Below are 16,061 nucleotides of genomic sequence, written 5' to 3'. Positions count from 1 at the left end.
TTTTTTTTAAAGTTGTGAATTCTAAAATTTGTGAAAATACAAGTACATTTAAATATGCTTAGGAAAGGAAATGGGCATAATTACATAAATATGAAGAAAAAACAAGCATAATTACATAAAGCAAACTAAGATGTATAAATAGGTAGTCAGTAGCGATAGTAGGAGACCTAGCTTTTCAGTTGTTCCAGTTAATTATGAAATTCATTTATTTAATTTTCCTTAGGACATTGGATTGGCATATATAAACCACCTGGTGGAGAAAGGAGAGTATGATATAGCAGCACGGTAATAATGACATTTTCACAATTGTTAATATAAATAGAGTTGATCAATGTTAACAATAAAAATAAGCCATTCTCTGCAGTTGACAGACTTTTTTTTACATCTTTCTAACTGATAATATTTGGATATTAATGTTTTTAACCACAGAACAGATTGATGTATGTTATTTACCCACCTACTGTCTCATTTTCACCAGATATTTTTCTCATTACTTAATGAGAAAGGTGTCAGAAACCATGATGAGTTTGACATTTTACCCTTTTTATAAGCTAACAAATTAGACTGCCACAGTTTTGTGAGTGCTGTCAGAAGACATGAGACTCCTGGGTCAGAGACATGAGACTATCTATCTCAGCAATAGTAGGAGCCAAAGTACCAGCACTTGTTCTCAGTCCCACAAGTCCCACAGCCCCAGTTCTCTCAGTGCCCCATACAGAGAGGACCAGGTGACCCTGCACAGGCAGTGGGTTGTATTACAGGAGAGGAACCTTGAGCTTAGGGTATCTCATTCTTTTATATTGGGCAGTAAGCTTGTGTGCCCTTGGCTCCAAAAGAGGACTTTGTTTTTATTTTACTGGACAGTAAACAAACCCAGTCTTTGCTCTGGAGGGAGAAGCTATCTGGGTCCTCTAATTCCAGGGCTCTTCACTCTACAAGCACCCTTGAGAAAATAGTCCAGAAGAAAGACTTTCAGTGCCTCTGCTCACAATTCAAGCAAAGTCATCTCCCAATAAGAGGGTGGTAATTAAGTAGAAGTGATCCCTAGGCTCCTGGTTTGCAGGGATCTAAGGTGGGCAGAAAATGTAAATGTTATACCGCAGTCCTGTGGGTCTATCTGTGTGAGTGCCTGATGCAGGACTAAGAGTACGTGGTAGCCCAGGAACATCAATGTCAACTTTTTGCCCCTGAGATTTAGGAAAATGTGTTTCTTTGACGTGCAAATTAAGTAAGGTACATTAATACATAAACACTTCTCTAGATTATATACTAGGATAGGATTCTAATTTTCCAAAGTCTGATTTTGTAGTCCATTATTTAAAGCCATTTAAGAAGATGTTAAAATTGATACTTGGGGTATGATGACATTTCTTCAAGGCAAGACAGGTCCCCAAACCGGCAGTGCTCATAAGGATAAGTAGGAAACTAGAAAAGGAAAATCATAGGGGAAACCTCTAATTATAGTCTTCTGAAAGGTATTCATCTTCATTTGTAAGTCTTTGTATTAATTTTCATGATTTCCATCAACATTTATGTGCAATCAAATAAGTACAATAATAGCTTTATGTTCAGTGGCACTTGAGATAGAAATTTGTCAAAACTCTGAGATGAGAGATTTATCTAAACCACTAGAGTTCATGTCTACTTATTATGCCTCTGTTTATTTTTTTACTTAAACTTTCTTTTTCCTGGGATGTTTTTGCTGCCAGCAAATGCCAGAAAATTCTTGGAAAAAATACAGCACTCTGGGAATATGAAGTTTATAAATTTAAAGAAATTGGACAGCTTAAGGTAAGCATAGCTTTATTTTTAACTCAATTTTTGTATGTGGTATATAGGCATATTTCAGAGATATTGAGTGTTGGGTTTCAGACCACTGCAGTAAAGTGAATATCTCAATAAAGTGAATCACCTGAATTTTTTTATTTCCCAGTGCATATAAAAGTTATGTTTATACTATACCATAGTCTATTAAATGTGCAATAGCATTATGTCTAAAAAACAATGTACATACCTTAATTTAAAAAATGCTTTATTGCTGAAAAATGCTAACCATCATCTGAGCCTATTGGAAAGATGGCATCAATAGACTTGCTCAGCTCAGGGTTACCACAGACCTTCAGTTTGTAAAAAATGCATATCTGTGAAGCTCAGTAAAGCAAGGCTCAATAAAACAAGGTGTGCCTGTACTGAGAAGTAAAATTAAGACAATAGTAGTCAATTTTTTATTGGGAAGCAAGTATTAACTAGGAAGAAAAATCATACTTCTAGAAATTAGTTTCAAAATATTAACATGGTTTGTATTTTATATGCATAAAATATATACATATATATTGCATAAATTATATGTTCACTTTCTTATCTCTTTCTAGTTTTCTCTGTTCAGATGAAGTTTTTGCGTTCTTTTTATGAATGTGGAAAACGGACATAGTCTCATCTTTTAGATTATAAAACATGAGGCTTTTTTCAAATTTACTTAAAATTAATGCTTTTTTCAAATAATATCTTATTTGCTGTAAAACAAATGGAAAACTTATACCATGCAGCTCTAACAAATTTTGATACCAAATTGTTTTTAATTTTCAACTCAATATCCAAATCAGTTAAATATTCTTATTTGCTTGAAACATTTTTTTAAAAATTTTCCCATATTTTGGGCCTTTTCACTGCTCTCTTAGAGTTGTGAATATGCTTTTTCGAACTCTAGTTACTCAGCTGGTCAGCCCCATGACTCCTTCTGTGCTTGCCCCATAATGTTCTCTTCCCTAGGAGACCCCCAAGGATACTTCTTGTCATGCTTATTGGGCTGCTTCTGGAGAATCATATTCAGTTCTGTGACCATGTTTACCCTGATGGCTCCAGAACCCAGACCTCTCTGTTGAATTCTATGTGTTGAAAGTGTGTGATGGCCATTCCTTCTTGTATGTGCTGCTGATAAGGGTCACTCGAATTAATGCGAACCCATTTCCTTCCCAGATTTGGTCCTTCTCCTTTCAGTCTGTTTATGACATCACATTACACCCATTCTTCCATGGTTAATAGCTCAAAGCTACTGTTTTGATGGGAATATCTGACTCACCTTATTCTATTTAATCTCCAGTTCTTGTCCATTTTGCCCTGTCAGGATCAATTAGGTCTCTCCCCTTTCCTTCTGGTACTACTGCCTTAACTCCTGATAGATCTGTAGGCAACCCCAACCCAGAGTTAGCTGTTTAAAAAAATAAATGTGCTACTCTCACTTCCCTAACATCTGTTGTGTCCTTCCTGCCATAGAATAAAACTGAATTCCTTTCATGACCCTGTCTCACCTTCCTCTCCAGTCTCATCTCCCTTCAGTGGCCCCATTCCACATCTCTGAATTACTCTGACCTCCCTGAATACAGAGTAAGCGTTTGTGGCTTCATGCCTTTGCTCATCCTGTTCCCCCTGCCAGGGTGCCCTCCCCATTCTTTCTTTGCCCGATGGACCCGGGCTTTTGTGATCCCTGCTTCAGTGCACAAGATTTGCCCTCAGTACAAAGCATGGTGGTTTTGGTACACAGTGCACTGCAGAGTTATTTTAACAGTATTTGGAAATTCGACACCGCAGCACTGAAATATCTAAAGAACATAAAATGTATTTCCCCCTAATTTCAAAAGATGATTGTGAGTTTTTAAAGGTTGATATATTCCAGTTGAAGGAAAGAAAGTTGAATAGATGACCTGTACAGCTTAAGTTCTTAAGAAGTTTACTTTTATAATCTGTGCGATTTTCTCCATCCTTTTGTTTAGATTTCCACTAATTCATCAGGAAGAACAGAGAGATGCAGGTTAACCTAGGCAATTTTTTACTCATTCAGTCATACATATGTTACACCTTGTATCTACTTTTAAAAATATGTTGTAATGTTTTGTAAGAAAATAGTTTATTTGTATCTTTTCTCTTTATAGTAATTTTCCAGAGTACTTTGTTGTCCTAAATTCTAAAATCGAAAATATACTTTTATGTTTTCGTCATAATTTGAGTATGTTTTGTTTTAATACTTTTTAAAGGATTATTTTTCCTTTTCTTTCCCAAGGCTATTAGTCCTTATTTGCCAAGAGGGGATCCAGTTCTGAAACCACTCATCTATGAAATGATCTTACACGAATTTTTGGAAAGTGATTATGAGGTATGGCATTCTGATATGGTCATAGTGACTTGTTCTCAGTGGAGAATGTTAAGAAATTTAGAAAAATAATATAATGGAGCAACTGGTTTAAAGTTACCAAATTTGCAGTTTGTGTGTGTGGCAGATGAAACCGAGGTAGGTAAACTGATGATAACTAATGTTTATGTAGGTGGTGAGGCTCTCTAATCCATGTACATTTTGAAGAATTCCTTAAAGTTGCCTCCTTAATAGAGCTAAAGAAAAAAGGACCAAGTGCTATTTAGGGATTTTATACATAGAATAGCAGCTGCTATTGATACTTATACTATCCCTAAAGAAATCAGAACTTTCTAACCTGGGAGACTTAAAACTAAGTTTGTCAAAAGAAGCTTAAAGAGAAATTGAGAGGTCAAGAATGAGGAAAGGGAGGAGAAATGATCAGTTTGCTTATTGTTTAAAAAAAAAAGTCAGTGCATAAATTGCTCATCTACTATACGCTCTGCACTTTTACATGCACATTGTTGATTTTATACTCCCAACAACACTATAAATAGTGATACCCAATTTTATAGATGAGGAAACTAGAGATTGAAGAAATTAAATAACTTGCCCAAGGCCATACATTTTGTAAATAGGCATGCCTGGATGGTAATTTAAATTTGGTGTTTGCATGTATCCAAAATGGATTATAATTTTTAAAATTTGTTCATTTAATACACATTTACTCAGAAAGTACCTGTTTAGTGCCTCCAAGAACATGCTAGGCAGCTGGCATACAGATGTGAATGAAAGGGTGCCCGTTTTAGGAGTCACTCGTAGTCTGAGTCACACCCAAGCCTGTAAACCAGCAGTTCTCAACAGTGGCTGGTTTTATCCCCCAGGGGACATTTGACAATGTTGGAGACATTTTTAATTGTCCTGACTGGGGAGTTGGTGCTACTGTCATTTAGTAGGTAGAGGCCAGCATCCCACAATATACAGGATAGGCCCCTGCAACAAAGAATGATCTGTCCTTAGATGTCAATAGTACTGAGGTAGAGTAACCCTGGTATAAACAGATACATTATTATATGATAATGCTATAATAATCTGGGTGCTCTAATAAAGCTATCACTGAAGTGTTGTTGCTAAGACTCAGCCTAGTTCCCCTTCTGACCAGAAGAAAAGATTTCTGGTGAGCAGATTATGGACAGGGCTGGTAAGCTCCTTTTCAGAGCTATGACTGGTATTATGAGTATCCATAAACCAGGAGATGTAACATGTTCTCTAATGTGAGGCCAACTTTCAGTCTTTAATAAAAGTGGCACCATCTCCAGTCTTTATGAAGTTTGGAGTCCTAACCTAGTGATAAGTTTTCATTTTTGGTATCTCACAGTATGGTGCAGGTTGTCATTGCCTTCTTTTTTTATTCTGATATTAGGTTTTAAAGATAAGGACTTTAAAGATAAAGGACTTTCTTCTTGCCATCAGAATGTGAGGTGGCTTGCCAAAAGGTTAATATACAGAAATAGAGGCACTCAGACTAAAGAGGGGATGAGAAAAGGAACTTCTGTGTTTTGAATGCCTGCTAAGTACTAAACACCGTGTTAAGATACTTGTTTAACCAATAACTGATTCAGTTTAAAGAGTGGTAATGTACCAAACACTGTATTTTAACTCTGAGGTGATTTTTAGATCTTAAGATCTAAAAAGACCTTTAAGATAGTGATCTTTTACCATAATAACTAAAGTGTGTAATCAGTTACTGTCAACCAGATATTCCTGGATATATAAGATCCAAGGATCCTGATTCATGCGTGACCTATATAGTTCCTTTATTTTTGTAAGCCTGTTTTCTTATAGGAAGAAATTGGGTGCTTTAGCATGAATTAAACTTGAACAAAGTATTTCTTTGGAGTCAGTGTTTCCTCATCTGCTTATTATCATTTATTATAAAAATATGATCTTCTAACAGCATAGATTTATTCCTTTCTAGATCTGTACAGGAGATTTTATGGTAATAGTTTCTGTCATTTATGCTAGATGCTAACTGACTTGGGCTATGGTTCGTATTCATCTCCTTTTTAGTTCAATTCAACATACCTTTATTTGGAACCTACTTTGTTCTAGAAGTGGGGCGAGTATTCAGTTGGATGCAAGATAAATTAAAAACACAGTTCTGGCCTTCACTGGGTTTACACACTGACCGAGGAGATCGTGTTAATAAGCTTTAAGGAACTAGAAAATAAGTAAGACAGACAGAGCCATGTGTTCTATAAGAGGTCTAAAGAGAGCCATCATTGCCCATAGTTATTGGAAAAGGTTTCTTCAGTGTATAATAAAGACTTATAATAAACTTCTATTTCTTTTTAGTATATTCTGAGTATACATAGTGGCTGTCATAAATATTTCATCTTTGTACATCATCCCAAAAGAGAATTATGAGTGCAAAAATGTTGGGAAAGAATATTCACTTTAGTTATATACTGCAGCTTGTTATACTCGAGTTCTTTTTAAAGTAATGTAATTTAACCATAAGAAAGCAATTTAATTATTTTTATGATTCTGTTACTGTTCTTTCACATGATTCAGCTCTTTCTTTTTCAAGAAACTTTTAATTTCTCGCTTCCTATCTGGAAGACTTTTAACTGAGACTGAAAGAGATAAGCGTGACTTAAACTTAGAGCTTATAGATGTATTTTTTTCTGAATGTTTTAGAGTGTTTTTTTGGTCCCTACTAAGAAGGTTATAAATAACTTTTTTATTGTCATAAGCTCTTATAAATAATTTGTATTTTAGCTTCCATTATTCTCAGTTTCACATTTAATTTTGAATTAAATCGTCACATAATTGATCAGATAGTAGTGTTCTGTAGCAACCCTTTTGATCACATTTTATGTAGATGAAAATTTTGTGCTGTTAAAAGGCACTCACAGTCAGATTAAAAAAACTTTACTTCTCTGGAATATTGACCTCTCAACTTTCTTCCTAAAAAGATATGCAACAACAATATTTTCTTGCAGGTAATGCTCCTTCATGACTTATTTTATGGGGTTTCTACTGAAATATATATAGCTTCACCTTTTTATTTACAGTCTAGCAGAACTGTTTTCAATGGTTAAGCATTTTTTTCTTAATATTAACGAGAAATGTATAAGTGTGTTTGAAGTGGGACAATTTCTGTGGTATTTCATTTAATGAATATTTTAACCTTTTGCTTACTATAATAGGCAGTGAGATATTCTCTGACTTTTTTCACTGGATCGTAACTGCTCCATGATAAGTGTGTCTTCTCATTAATAATAATGGCCACAGTGTTGACTTCATCAGTATGTCTTAGCACATTTATTCAAGGGTGCATGAAGCCAATTAAGGAGAGAAAAGCCTAACAATAAATGTTTATTTCAGTTTATGTTAGAATCATCATGCTTTTATCGCACAAAATGACCACACAGTTTGTCTTATTTTGTATTAGAAGTTGGTTCTACTGCAGGGCTGTTGCATGAATAGAGAAAATGGAACCAAGCTTTCTTCTTTCTCTGAACAGTGTTGTTGCTGGTCTCAGGGCTACTGAAACCTTCTAGAATTGGGGTAGAAAACTTTTCAAACTTTTTAATCTTATAAATTACAGTCTTAAGAAAACAGAAACTTTATTCACGCTATCATTTTCATTCAGAGAATATTTTAATGTTCTGATTTAGTAATTTTATAAAACTCACCGTCTTTACCTAGTGTGTCCCCTCCCCACATCTCTCAAGCCTAAATGCAGTCATGCTCATATGTAGGAAGATTGCAGTCTGAGTGGAAATGTGTAGCCTGTTGTTTTGGTTTCTTGCAGTCCTTCCTGGGTCACTTTGAGAGAAAGTAGGTAAGACTTTAATGGAGATATTCCTGATTCTTTTGTGATTTTCTTCTTACCAAATCCTGGTACTTTACAGAAGCAAATTGTACCACACTATTTTCATTTCTAAATATCATTTAAACATATGCAAAGTAGTTCATTAAAGCATTAGTCGAGTTATTTAATATTAATGATTTTTTCAATAATATGAAGATTTTTACTTCTATTTGTTGTCTTTTGAGTACATTTAAGATTTTTTTTTCCCTAAAAGTTATCAGAAATCAGCAAGTAAACTCCTCTGCTCTACTTTGAATTACAAAATCTGAGGGCTAAATTTGGAAATAAGGAAGGCAGAGACTGCCCAAGATACTGGCCAAGAATCAGCCATGGGAGAGAAATAGGATCCACTCAAGCGATATGGGGTTTTCTATCAGAACCATAAAATTTGAGATCCAGAGATAGTCACAGTAAGAGCTAGGGTATACAACTTGAACCAAAGTCCCAAATCCCCAAACAAAACTAGGTTTAGAGGTAGGAGTGGGAGGAGAACAAAAGTGGTAACTTGTTGAAGTTGGGATGCTAGGCAATGCCACTGTAGGAACAAGCCACCACGCATAGTTGTGTTGGCTGTGCTGCCCAGAGCTGAAGTGCATAAGAGGTGGTGGGGAGAGTAACTGACATGAACAGTATCCGCAAGATCTTAAAGATGTCATTCAAATGTTATAGTTGGTCCAGGTGAGGATAGAACAAATCAAACCTACACCCTGTCTGCATTGATGCTTTACTGAAGGACCCGGGGAGGCTTCCTTACTTGTGCATTTCATCAAATGAGAACAGAAGTAGACAGCACCACCTACTTCCCCAGAATGGTAAATGAAAATGAGTATGCAGTAATTCTCTGCCTCTGCCTCACCACTCCCAACCTGTAGTCTGAAAATTGATGATATGTGTATGGACCAAAGTATTCATCATAAAATTATTTCGTCTGTTTACATAAATACTTTTAGGCATTGTATCAGCTATTTGGATTGTTATCTTATTTAAAAAGTGTTCTTCTTCTATCTTCTTTCTTGGTTAGGGTTTTGCCACTCTGATCCGAGAATGGCCCGGAGATCTGTACAACAATTCGGTGATAGTTCAAGCAGTTCGGGATCATCTGAAGAAAGATAGTCAGAACAGAACCTTACTTCAAACCCTGGCAGAACTGTAAGTATAATTTGTGTTCCTTTTTCCAAATGAATCTACATGGAACGTTTTCCATATTTTAGATCGGGCAAACTCTGAATGGGAAGGACACAGGGGAGGGAGCCTTTTATACTATTTTCCTATATTTACTTGGTAAAAAACCTTTCATAGACCTTTAGTGAATAACTAGGAGGCAAGAAAAATGTGTGAAACTGCAATTGTAATGTAGTCTGTTTCCCAGAGGAGAAAAGCCCTAGTCAGCAACACTTGGTAAAGAGGATAGTTCAGGCAGAGAAGGGTAATGAACCTTAGATTACTCAAGCAAATTGGTTTCCCTGTGAGGCTCTGGATTCTGTCATTTTTTGGTCTACAAGTCAGTTAACCCCTCAAACCTCAGACTCCTTATCTATAAGATCACAGCTCATAGTTCCATATGGGGTGATTTTAAGGCCTTAACTGAGATATCATAATTAAGATTCATAATCCCATATTACTCTATCCATTCAACAGATATTACCGAGTGCCTATTATAGGCCAGGTACTATGCTAAAAAGTGGTAGAGGATGTAGTATAACACAGTAATTAATATCATGGACTTTGAACTTCAGTAGGCTTAAATCATATCAATTGGACACTTTCAACACAGGCTTTGTACTATATGCCTATTATACAGAAATAGATATAATGCATTCGTGTCCTTGAAGAGCTTTGGTCTAGTGAAACAGGAAACAAACTGCAGGTAATCTCAAGAAGACTGTTTTGGCTTCAGCCCCTTCTTGACACTCTCACTATTGCCCATCTTACATCTTTTGCCTAAGACCAAGAAGGACACCAAAATGGCCCAGAATTCAGGACTGTTCAAGATTTTTCACAGAGGGAGTCATGTTTGTGATATTCTAAGTTAGAACACTAGTTATTTTCTTCTAAAAACATTGTTCTAGATCATCGTCCTTGGATTCTGTAGTACTAACAAGGTACTAATAATAGTAATGACTCTTTAGTACTGATACTCGACTCACAGCACAGGTTAGGTTCGGTTGGCTTTCAGGAGTTGGCGTAGGGAATTGAGCAATGTGAAACACATTGTTTCAACAAAAAAACATTTAAATTTTATATAGCCCCCTTACGAATAAGCTTTTGGAATATCATCCATTTGTCAGCTGAATGCTACTTATAAGAATTTGACCTGATTTTTCTGTTACTAGAATAAGAATTTCTTCTTTCTGGATCATAGTGTTTTTTTGTTTTTGTTTTTGTTTTTGATCTGGCATATGGATTTATTTCAATAAAAATTTTTGAGAATTTCTATAGAAAAATTTTATTTGTCGAATATTGTAAATTTTCTAAAATTTTGATGAGATGGAAAGCAGTTCTGAGAAAGAAATACTTATTGGGAAAGAAATACTTATTGGTCGGTCACTTGTTAAATCCCAAGGACTAGTTTTCCAAATAAAGTTAATTTTTCTCTCTAGCCATGTTTCTCAATTTCTAATATTATAAAACATGATTTGTATATATATATGTATGTGTTTGATTAGAAGTATGGATGAACATAAATGTAAAAATATTTCTTTTACCAGGTACACCTATGACAAAAACTATGGCAATGCTCTGGAAATATACTTAACATTAAGACATAAGGATGTTTTCCAGTTGATCCACAAGCATAATCTTTTCAGTTCTATCAAGGATAAAATCGTTTTATTAATGGATTTTGATTCTGAGGTAATGTGTTTTTCTGATTTAATACTGATAATTTATTTTTACTGTTCCAAGTTTTTAGCAACTAGACATCTATCCAAATGCTAGATTAGTTAGTAAATCACATAGCTTGGCTATATTCTGATCATGTTCAGAACACTCTGACCCTCACTAGACGTTAGATTATTTCAGAAGTTGACATTCAGAAATCTGTTACTTGATTTAGTTATTCTGGGAAAGCAATCATAATTTGATGTGGAACTTTTGAAATTGTGTATGTGTGATATAATTTTTTAGTGAACAATTTATGTAATTCATAGATACAGAGAAACTTGTCATATGCTTTGGCTCATTCAGCCCTATTAATTGTATGTCCCAGAGTTAAAATTTTAAGTAAACTTCTATTTTGATCCATTTGTTGTAATTTTATTTCTTGGCATTTACAGATTTAGCATGTGGCATTTCCATTGATCTCAGATGATGCTCAGGTCCAGGACACATGGGATGTGTTATTTTATTGTAGGACAAATTTGAATAGTGGATTGCTTGGCTAATAAGGGCACCCAACCTCCACAGCTTAAATTGGCTCCTGTAAAGTAATACAAACAGGTGTGTGTGTGTGTGTGTGTGTGTGTGTGTGTGTTTAAAAAGGAAAGCTAATGGCAAATGATTGAAATAAAGAAGTTCAAAAACATAGTAGTTCTTATTCATAAAATTTTTAGATAAAGAGGAGAACCTTAAGGCTCCAGAAGGGTTACTTGAATTTTTAAATTTTATTTACTGTATTTAGTGGTATTATGTGAGATACACACACACACACACACACACACACACACACACGTATGTATAGATGTATGTGTGTGTATATTTCATATGTACATGTATATCATATGTATACACATATTATTAGTCTCGACATACTCTTATTTTAAATAGGACCTAAATGTACCTTTTTTTCTGAAAGATGCTTTTAGCCCTTTTTTCATTCTGAGTGGGTCAAGTCCTTAGGGACTACGGATCTAAAAAGAATTAGTACAGTTTGGGGGAAGTTCAAGTACAGAGGTTCTGCTTCTCTGGCAGATGATTGAGAGGATGAGATGCTTATATAGAAATTAATTATATTTGTCAATATCCAGTCTCCCCTTATGTCTCTTTCCCCACTACCCATGTACCTCAAGAGCCTGGTTTTGCATATGTAGCTGTGGGAAAAAAAAATGAATGAGCTGAGACTAATTGCTATTCAGGTGTAGAAACCAAAGTTAAGGAATCAGAGTTCTCTAATTCGAAGATACCTAAAGAATAATCTCTTCCAACATCCTCATATTTCAGAGAAAAAAAAATTTCCAATTCAGACATCTACGTAGTAGCAGAGTCAAGAACAGGACCAGGTATTCTGAGTGAGTCTCAGGCTAGTAGGCTATCTTCCCATGTTAAATTCTAAACATCCATAAGCTTTATATTATCCTGAAACTTCAGGTATCTTATTTCTTTCTGGCTCTTATCCTCTTCACAAAAGACCAGCTCCTTACATCTGTGAAATCTATAGAGGGACTCAGTCAGTAATCAGGGGGCCTAGTATCATTTTTTTGGTACTAGGTACAATGCATTCTCCATAACTACTGAGAGTCACATAAGAACTTGTGAAGGTATCTGAGACATCAAGGAGGCTGGAATGTGTATAGTCAAGATATTTTAAATTTAGTGAGTTATCACAAGATACCATTATAGTAGTATGCAAAACACATAGACTTCAGATTGAGGCCCATTTTAAAATGTATTCTTTTATCATTTTACCACTCACTGGCATTGTAAAGCTAAGGACCTCCTTCTGTATGGGAAATAAGCCCTCTGCCTTTAACTGTGACAGCATATACAATACATTGTGTTCGTTGTTCTCTTATATGGCAAATTTCAATGACTGTAGCTTTTTTTTTTTTTTAATTTCAGAAAGCTGTTGACATGCTTTTGGACAATGAAGATAAAATTTCAGTGAGTGTCTTTTATTTTTATATCTGTTACCAGATGAGTGTCTGGGACCACTATAGCCATAAAGAGGAGAGATGTTTATCAGATAATTTTGCAGCTATGTTTGTGTCCTCATGACTCTGTGTTTAAAATTATTTTTTCTCTAGATTAAGAAGGTAGTGGAAGAATTAGAAGACAGACCAGAGTTGCAACATGTGGTGAGCATGACTGTCATCTTCTTTTGCCCTTTTTGGATTGTGTATTGGGGCGAAACACCTTTTGGTATTGCCGTGAGAATACCGGAGTGAACTCTTCAGGTTAATACTCAGATGGGAGATGTGACCACAAACAATATTCTGTAATTATTAAAATGATATATATGCTCTGAATCCAGGTTAGGGATTAATTATAGATCAGTCACTTTAATTTGACTCACAATTGCTTTATGATTTAGAAATTATCATATTAATTTCTGTGTTATCAAACTGTTCCTGAGAGTAAGCACCTTCCTTCTTTAGTTACCATTTAATGTAATTATGGCATAAATTACAACACCACAGAATGATCAAGGAACAGAGTCTCATTTATTTGTCCCTCACCTCTTCTGTGGTCTCAGTGGTGATACTGTTGAGACACATTATTCTAGATTTCCTTTGGGGGAATATTTTGATTCTCTGCACTGCTGTCACTGCGGGAGTAAAGCAAGAGTAGATGTTCTCTATGTTCTTTAACAATTATACAAGAAAAGGCTTCAACGAAAATAGGGATTATGCCTGTAGGACTATGAGTATCAAATGCCAGCACTCTTGTATCTTTGCCTACCTTTTTGTACCCCAACAGGAGGCTCTGGAAATGGAATATTTTATTCAAAAGTTAGTTTCGTGCAAATGCTATTGCTATATGTTCATGATTGGAAATCTCAAGATTACCTGCTTACCCAAATGAGGTGTGCTGGTCACCTTGGGATTTGTTTATAAAGCAATGATTTCTGGCCCCCCCATGCCGTGAAACAGTAATAAAGGCGGTAGATATCCGTGTAACAGTGTAATTAGTGCAGTGGTGAAATGGTGGCAGAGCTCACACTAAAAAAATGGTGCATCTTCCTGTCAAGTAATGTAATGTCTCTACAAATTTGCCTCGGCAGATGTAACAGAGCCCTTCCTATCCTGTTTGTGCCTCTAGGAAATAGCACCATGTGTCCAGCTCACACTGACCCTGGGGACAGTGGACTGGCGGGGGCCTTCATCAGACCATGTGGACTTCTGTCTGATGGCTCTCCCCGTCTCTTCTTGCCTTAGGGAGATGTGAACAGTTAACCTGAAGAGTGATTGCTCAGTCTGCATGTGTCTTGGTTAGGTTTCTTTAGTGACCATATGCAGCAGCAAATGTCACACTTCACCCAACTCATTGACAATCACAGCTTCTGGGACAGGCAGATGCTCTTTGTTTTTTTTTTTTTTTAACCAATCCACGTGGGGTGTGAATACACTTTATGTGAATGGCATGATTAGGTCTTTCTGCCTCTGGTGGGTTATGGGATGTTTGTTTACATTTAAGATTAACTGAACATTGAGCATCAATTTCCAGCTTCCATGTAATACATTGATTGATTGACTGAATCTTGCCTCTGAGTAGAAAGTGAATTTCTCACTTCTTTTGAGGTCCCTTAACGTATTCAGACAGCTAAAGAAAGGAATCAGTTTTGAAAATTGGTTTAGAACACCTCTACCCTTCTTGATTTTTACTGTTTATTTTTGTTTTTTTGTGTGTGTGTCACCAGTATAGGCAGCATTTCATGGCAAACACAGATTTTCAATGATCCTAACAGAGAGGAGATACAGAACATGTGAGAATTAATTTAGTACTTGCTGCTTGAGTTTTTAAGAACATATTCTTATCCCATGATTCTACCCCTTTTATATAAAGACAAGAATTTTTATGATCTAGGAAGACCACTAATCAAGCTTTTTATTTCTGAGGCAAAGCAGATGATGGTGACAATATTAACTACAGTTGACCTTTGAACAATGAGTGGGTTAACCCTCAGAGTTGAATATCTGTGTAGAACTTTTTACTCCCCCAAAACTTAACTAATTATTCCTTCGTACCTTGGGGGCATGGTTCCAGGACCCCCTGCGAATACCACGATCTCCAGATGCTCAAGCCCCTTTTATAAAATGGCACAGAACAATGCCTACGGTAGACCGTCTGTGTCTGAATCACCAACTGAGATCAGAAATACTGATTTTGATCTGCAGTTGGAGTTGAATCCACAAGTTTAAAACCTGGGAATAAAAAGGGCTGAGTGTAGTTTTTTTTTCTTTTTTTTTAATTTGCATATAAGTGGACCCACATAGTTGAAACCTTTTTGTTCAAGGGTCAGTGGTACTGTGATTAGCATTTCTAAAGTGCTTAGCATATGCCAGACGTGGTTGAGTGATTCGGAAATAGTAAGTCATTCAACCCTCACAACCCAGTGAGATTTTTGCAGATAAATAAACTTAGTCACAGAGAAGTTAGTGACTTGCCTAAGGTCACCTGGTTGGTAAGTGGTAGAGCCAGGTCACTCAGGGCCATTCTAGAGAGTGTCAGAATCTCCTTGCTCTCACAAAGAGATTTTTCTTTCACATACAGATTTTTTCCTGGAAACTGCTTTTCTCCCAGCCTCTCTGTGGAAGCTGTTTAGAACTGAAAATAGCAATGATAAACAGATATTACTTTTCTTATTTTAATATTAGTGGTTTATTCCTTTGTTATTTTTAGTATCTGCATAAGCTTTTCAAGAGAGATCATCATAAGGGGCAGCGGTACCATGAAAAACAGATCAGCCTGTATGCTGAATATGATCGACCAAACTTACTTCCGTTTCTCCGAGATAGTACCCACTGCCCACTTGAAAAAGTAAGTCACAGCCTTCCTTGCTCGCAAACTTCAGGCGAAGAAGTTGTCATTGTGGGTAAGCTGTTAGTTATTCTGGTCTTCCTGTCTCTGCTCATCAATCCCTGTTCAAGCAGTAGGTTTTGCTGGAACATTCTGATGAGAAATGGAGGTGCTGTTGGAATAGATTTTGGTAAGGAGCTCAAGCATTTCTGTGCTAGGTTTAATTGGAACAAAGGTTTAATCCAGCGTCTAGGATTTAATAAACCATCAAGCAGAAATGATGTCAGGATTCTGATCAGTTTATTGGGATCAGTGTGAGGCTGCAGAGTCAGCCTGGGAGGTAGACACGGACTGTCCCCAGGCAGAGGCAACTGCTCCAGT

At 36.1% G+C, this 16,061-nt stretch overlaps 1 protein-coding gene across 4 annotated transcripts in view; it reads left to right on the top strand.

The window, feature by feature from the left end:
* The window catches only part of VPS41 (VPS41, HOPS complex subunit), a 166,988-nt gene that overhangs the window by 122,601 nt on the left and 28,326 nt on the right, over positions 1 to 16,061 (top strand). For all 4 annotated transcript variants that reach the window (XM_011376692.2, XM_023521282.1, XM_011376693.2 and 1 more), the window contains 8 exons: positions 224 to 285; positions 1,710 to 1,791; positions 4,058 to 4,150; positions 9,028 to 9,155; positions 10,715 to 10,859; positions 12,783 to 12,824; positions 12,968 to 13,018; positions 15,564 to 15,701. In XM_011376692.2, coding sequence (XP_011374994.1) covers positions 224 to 285; positions 1,710 to 1,791; positions 4,058 to 4,150; positions 9,028 to 9,155; positions 10,715 to 10,859; positions 12,783 to 12,824; positions 12,968 to 13,018; positions 15,564 to 15,701 — 741 coding nt within the window. The remainder of the gene's footprint in view (positions 1 to 223; positions 286 to 1,709; positions 1,792 to 4,057; positions 4,151 to 9,027; positions 9,156 to 10,714; positions 10,860 to 12,782; positions 12,825 to 12,967; positions 13,019 to 15,563; positions 15,702 to 16,061) is intronic.

This window comes from Pteropus vampyrus, unplaced genomic scaffold (genome assembly GCF_000151845.1).
Source record: "Pteropus vampyrus isolate Shadow unplaced genomic scaffold, Pvam_2.0 Scaffold302, whole genome shotgun sequence".
Lineage (NCBI taxonomy): Eukaryota > Metazoa > Chordata > Mammalia > Chiroptera > Pteropodidae > Pteropus > Pteropus vampyrus.
The sequence above is the reverse complement of the archived record's forward strand: the minus strand, read 5'-3'. Positions and strand labels throughout refer to the sequence as shown.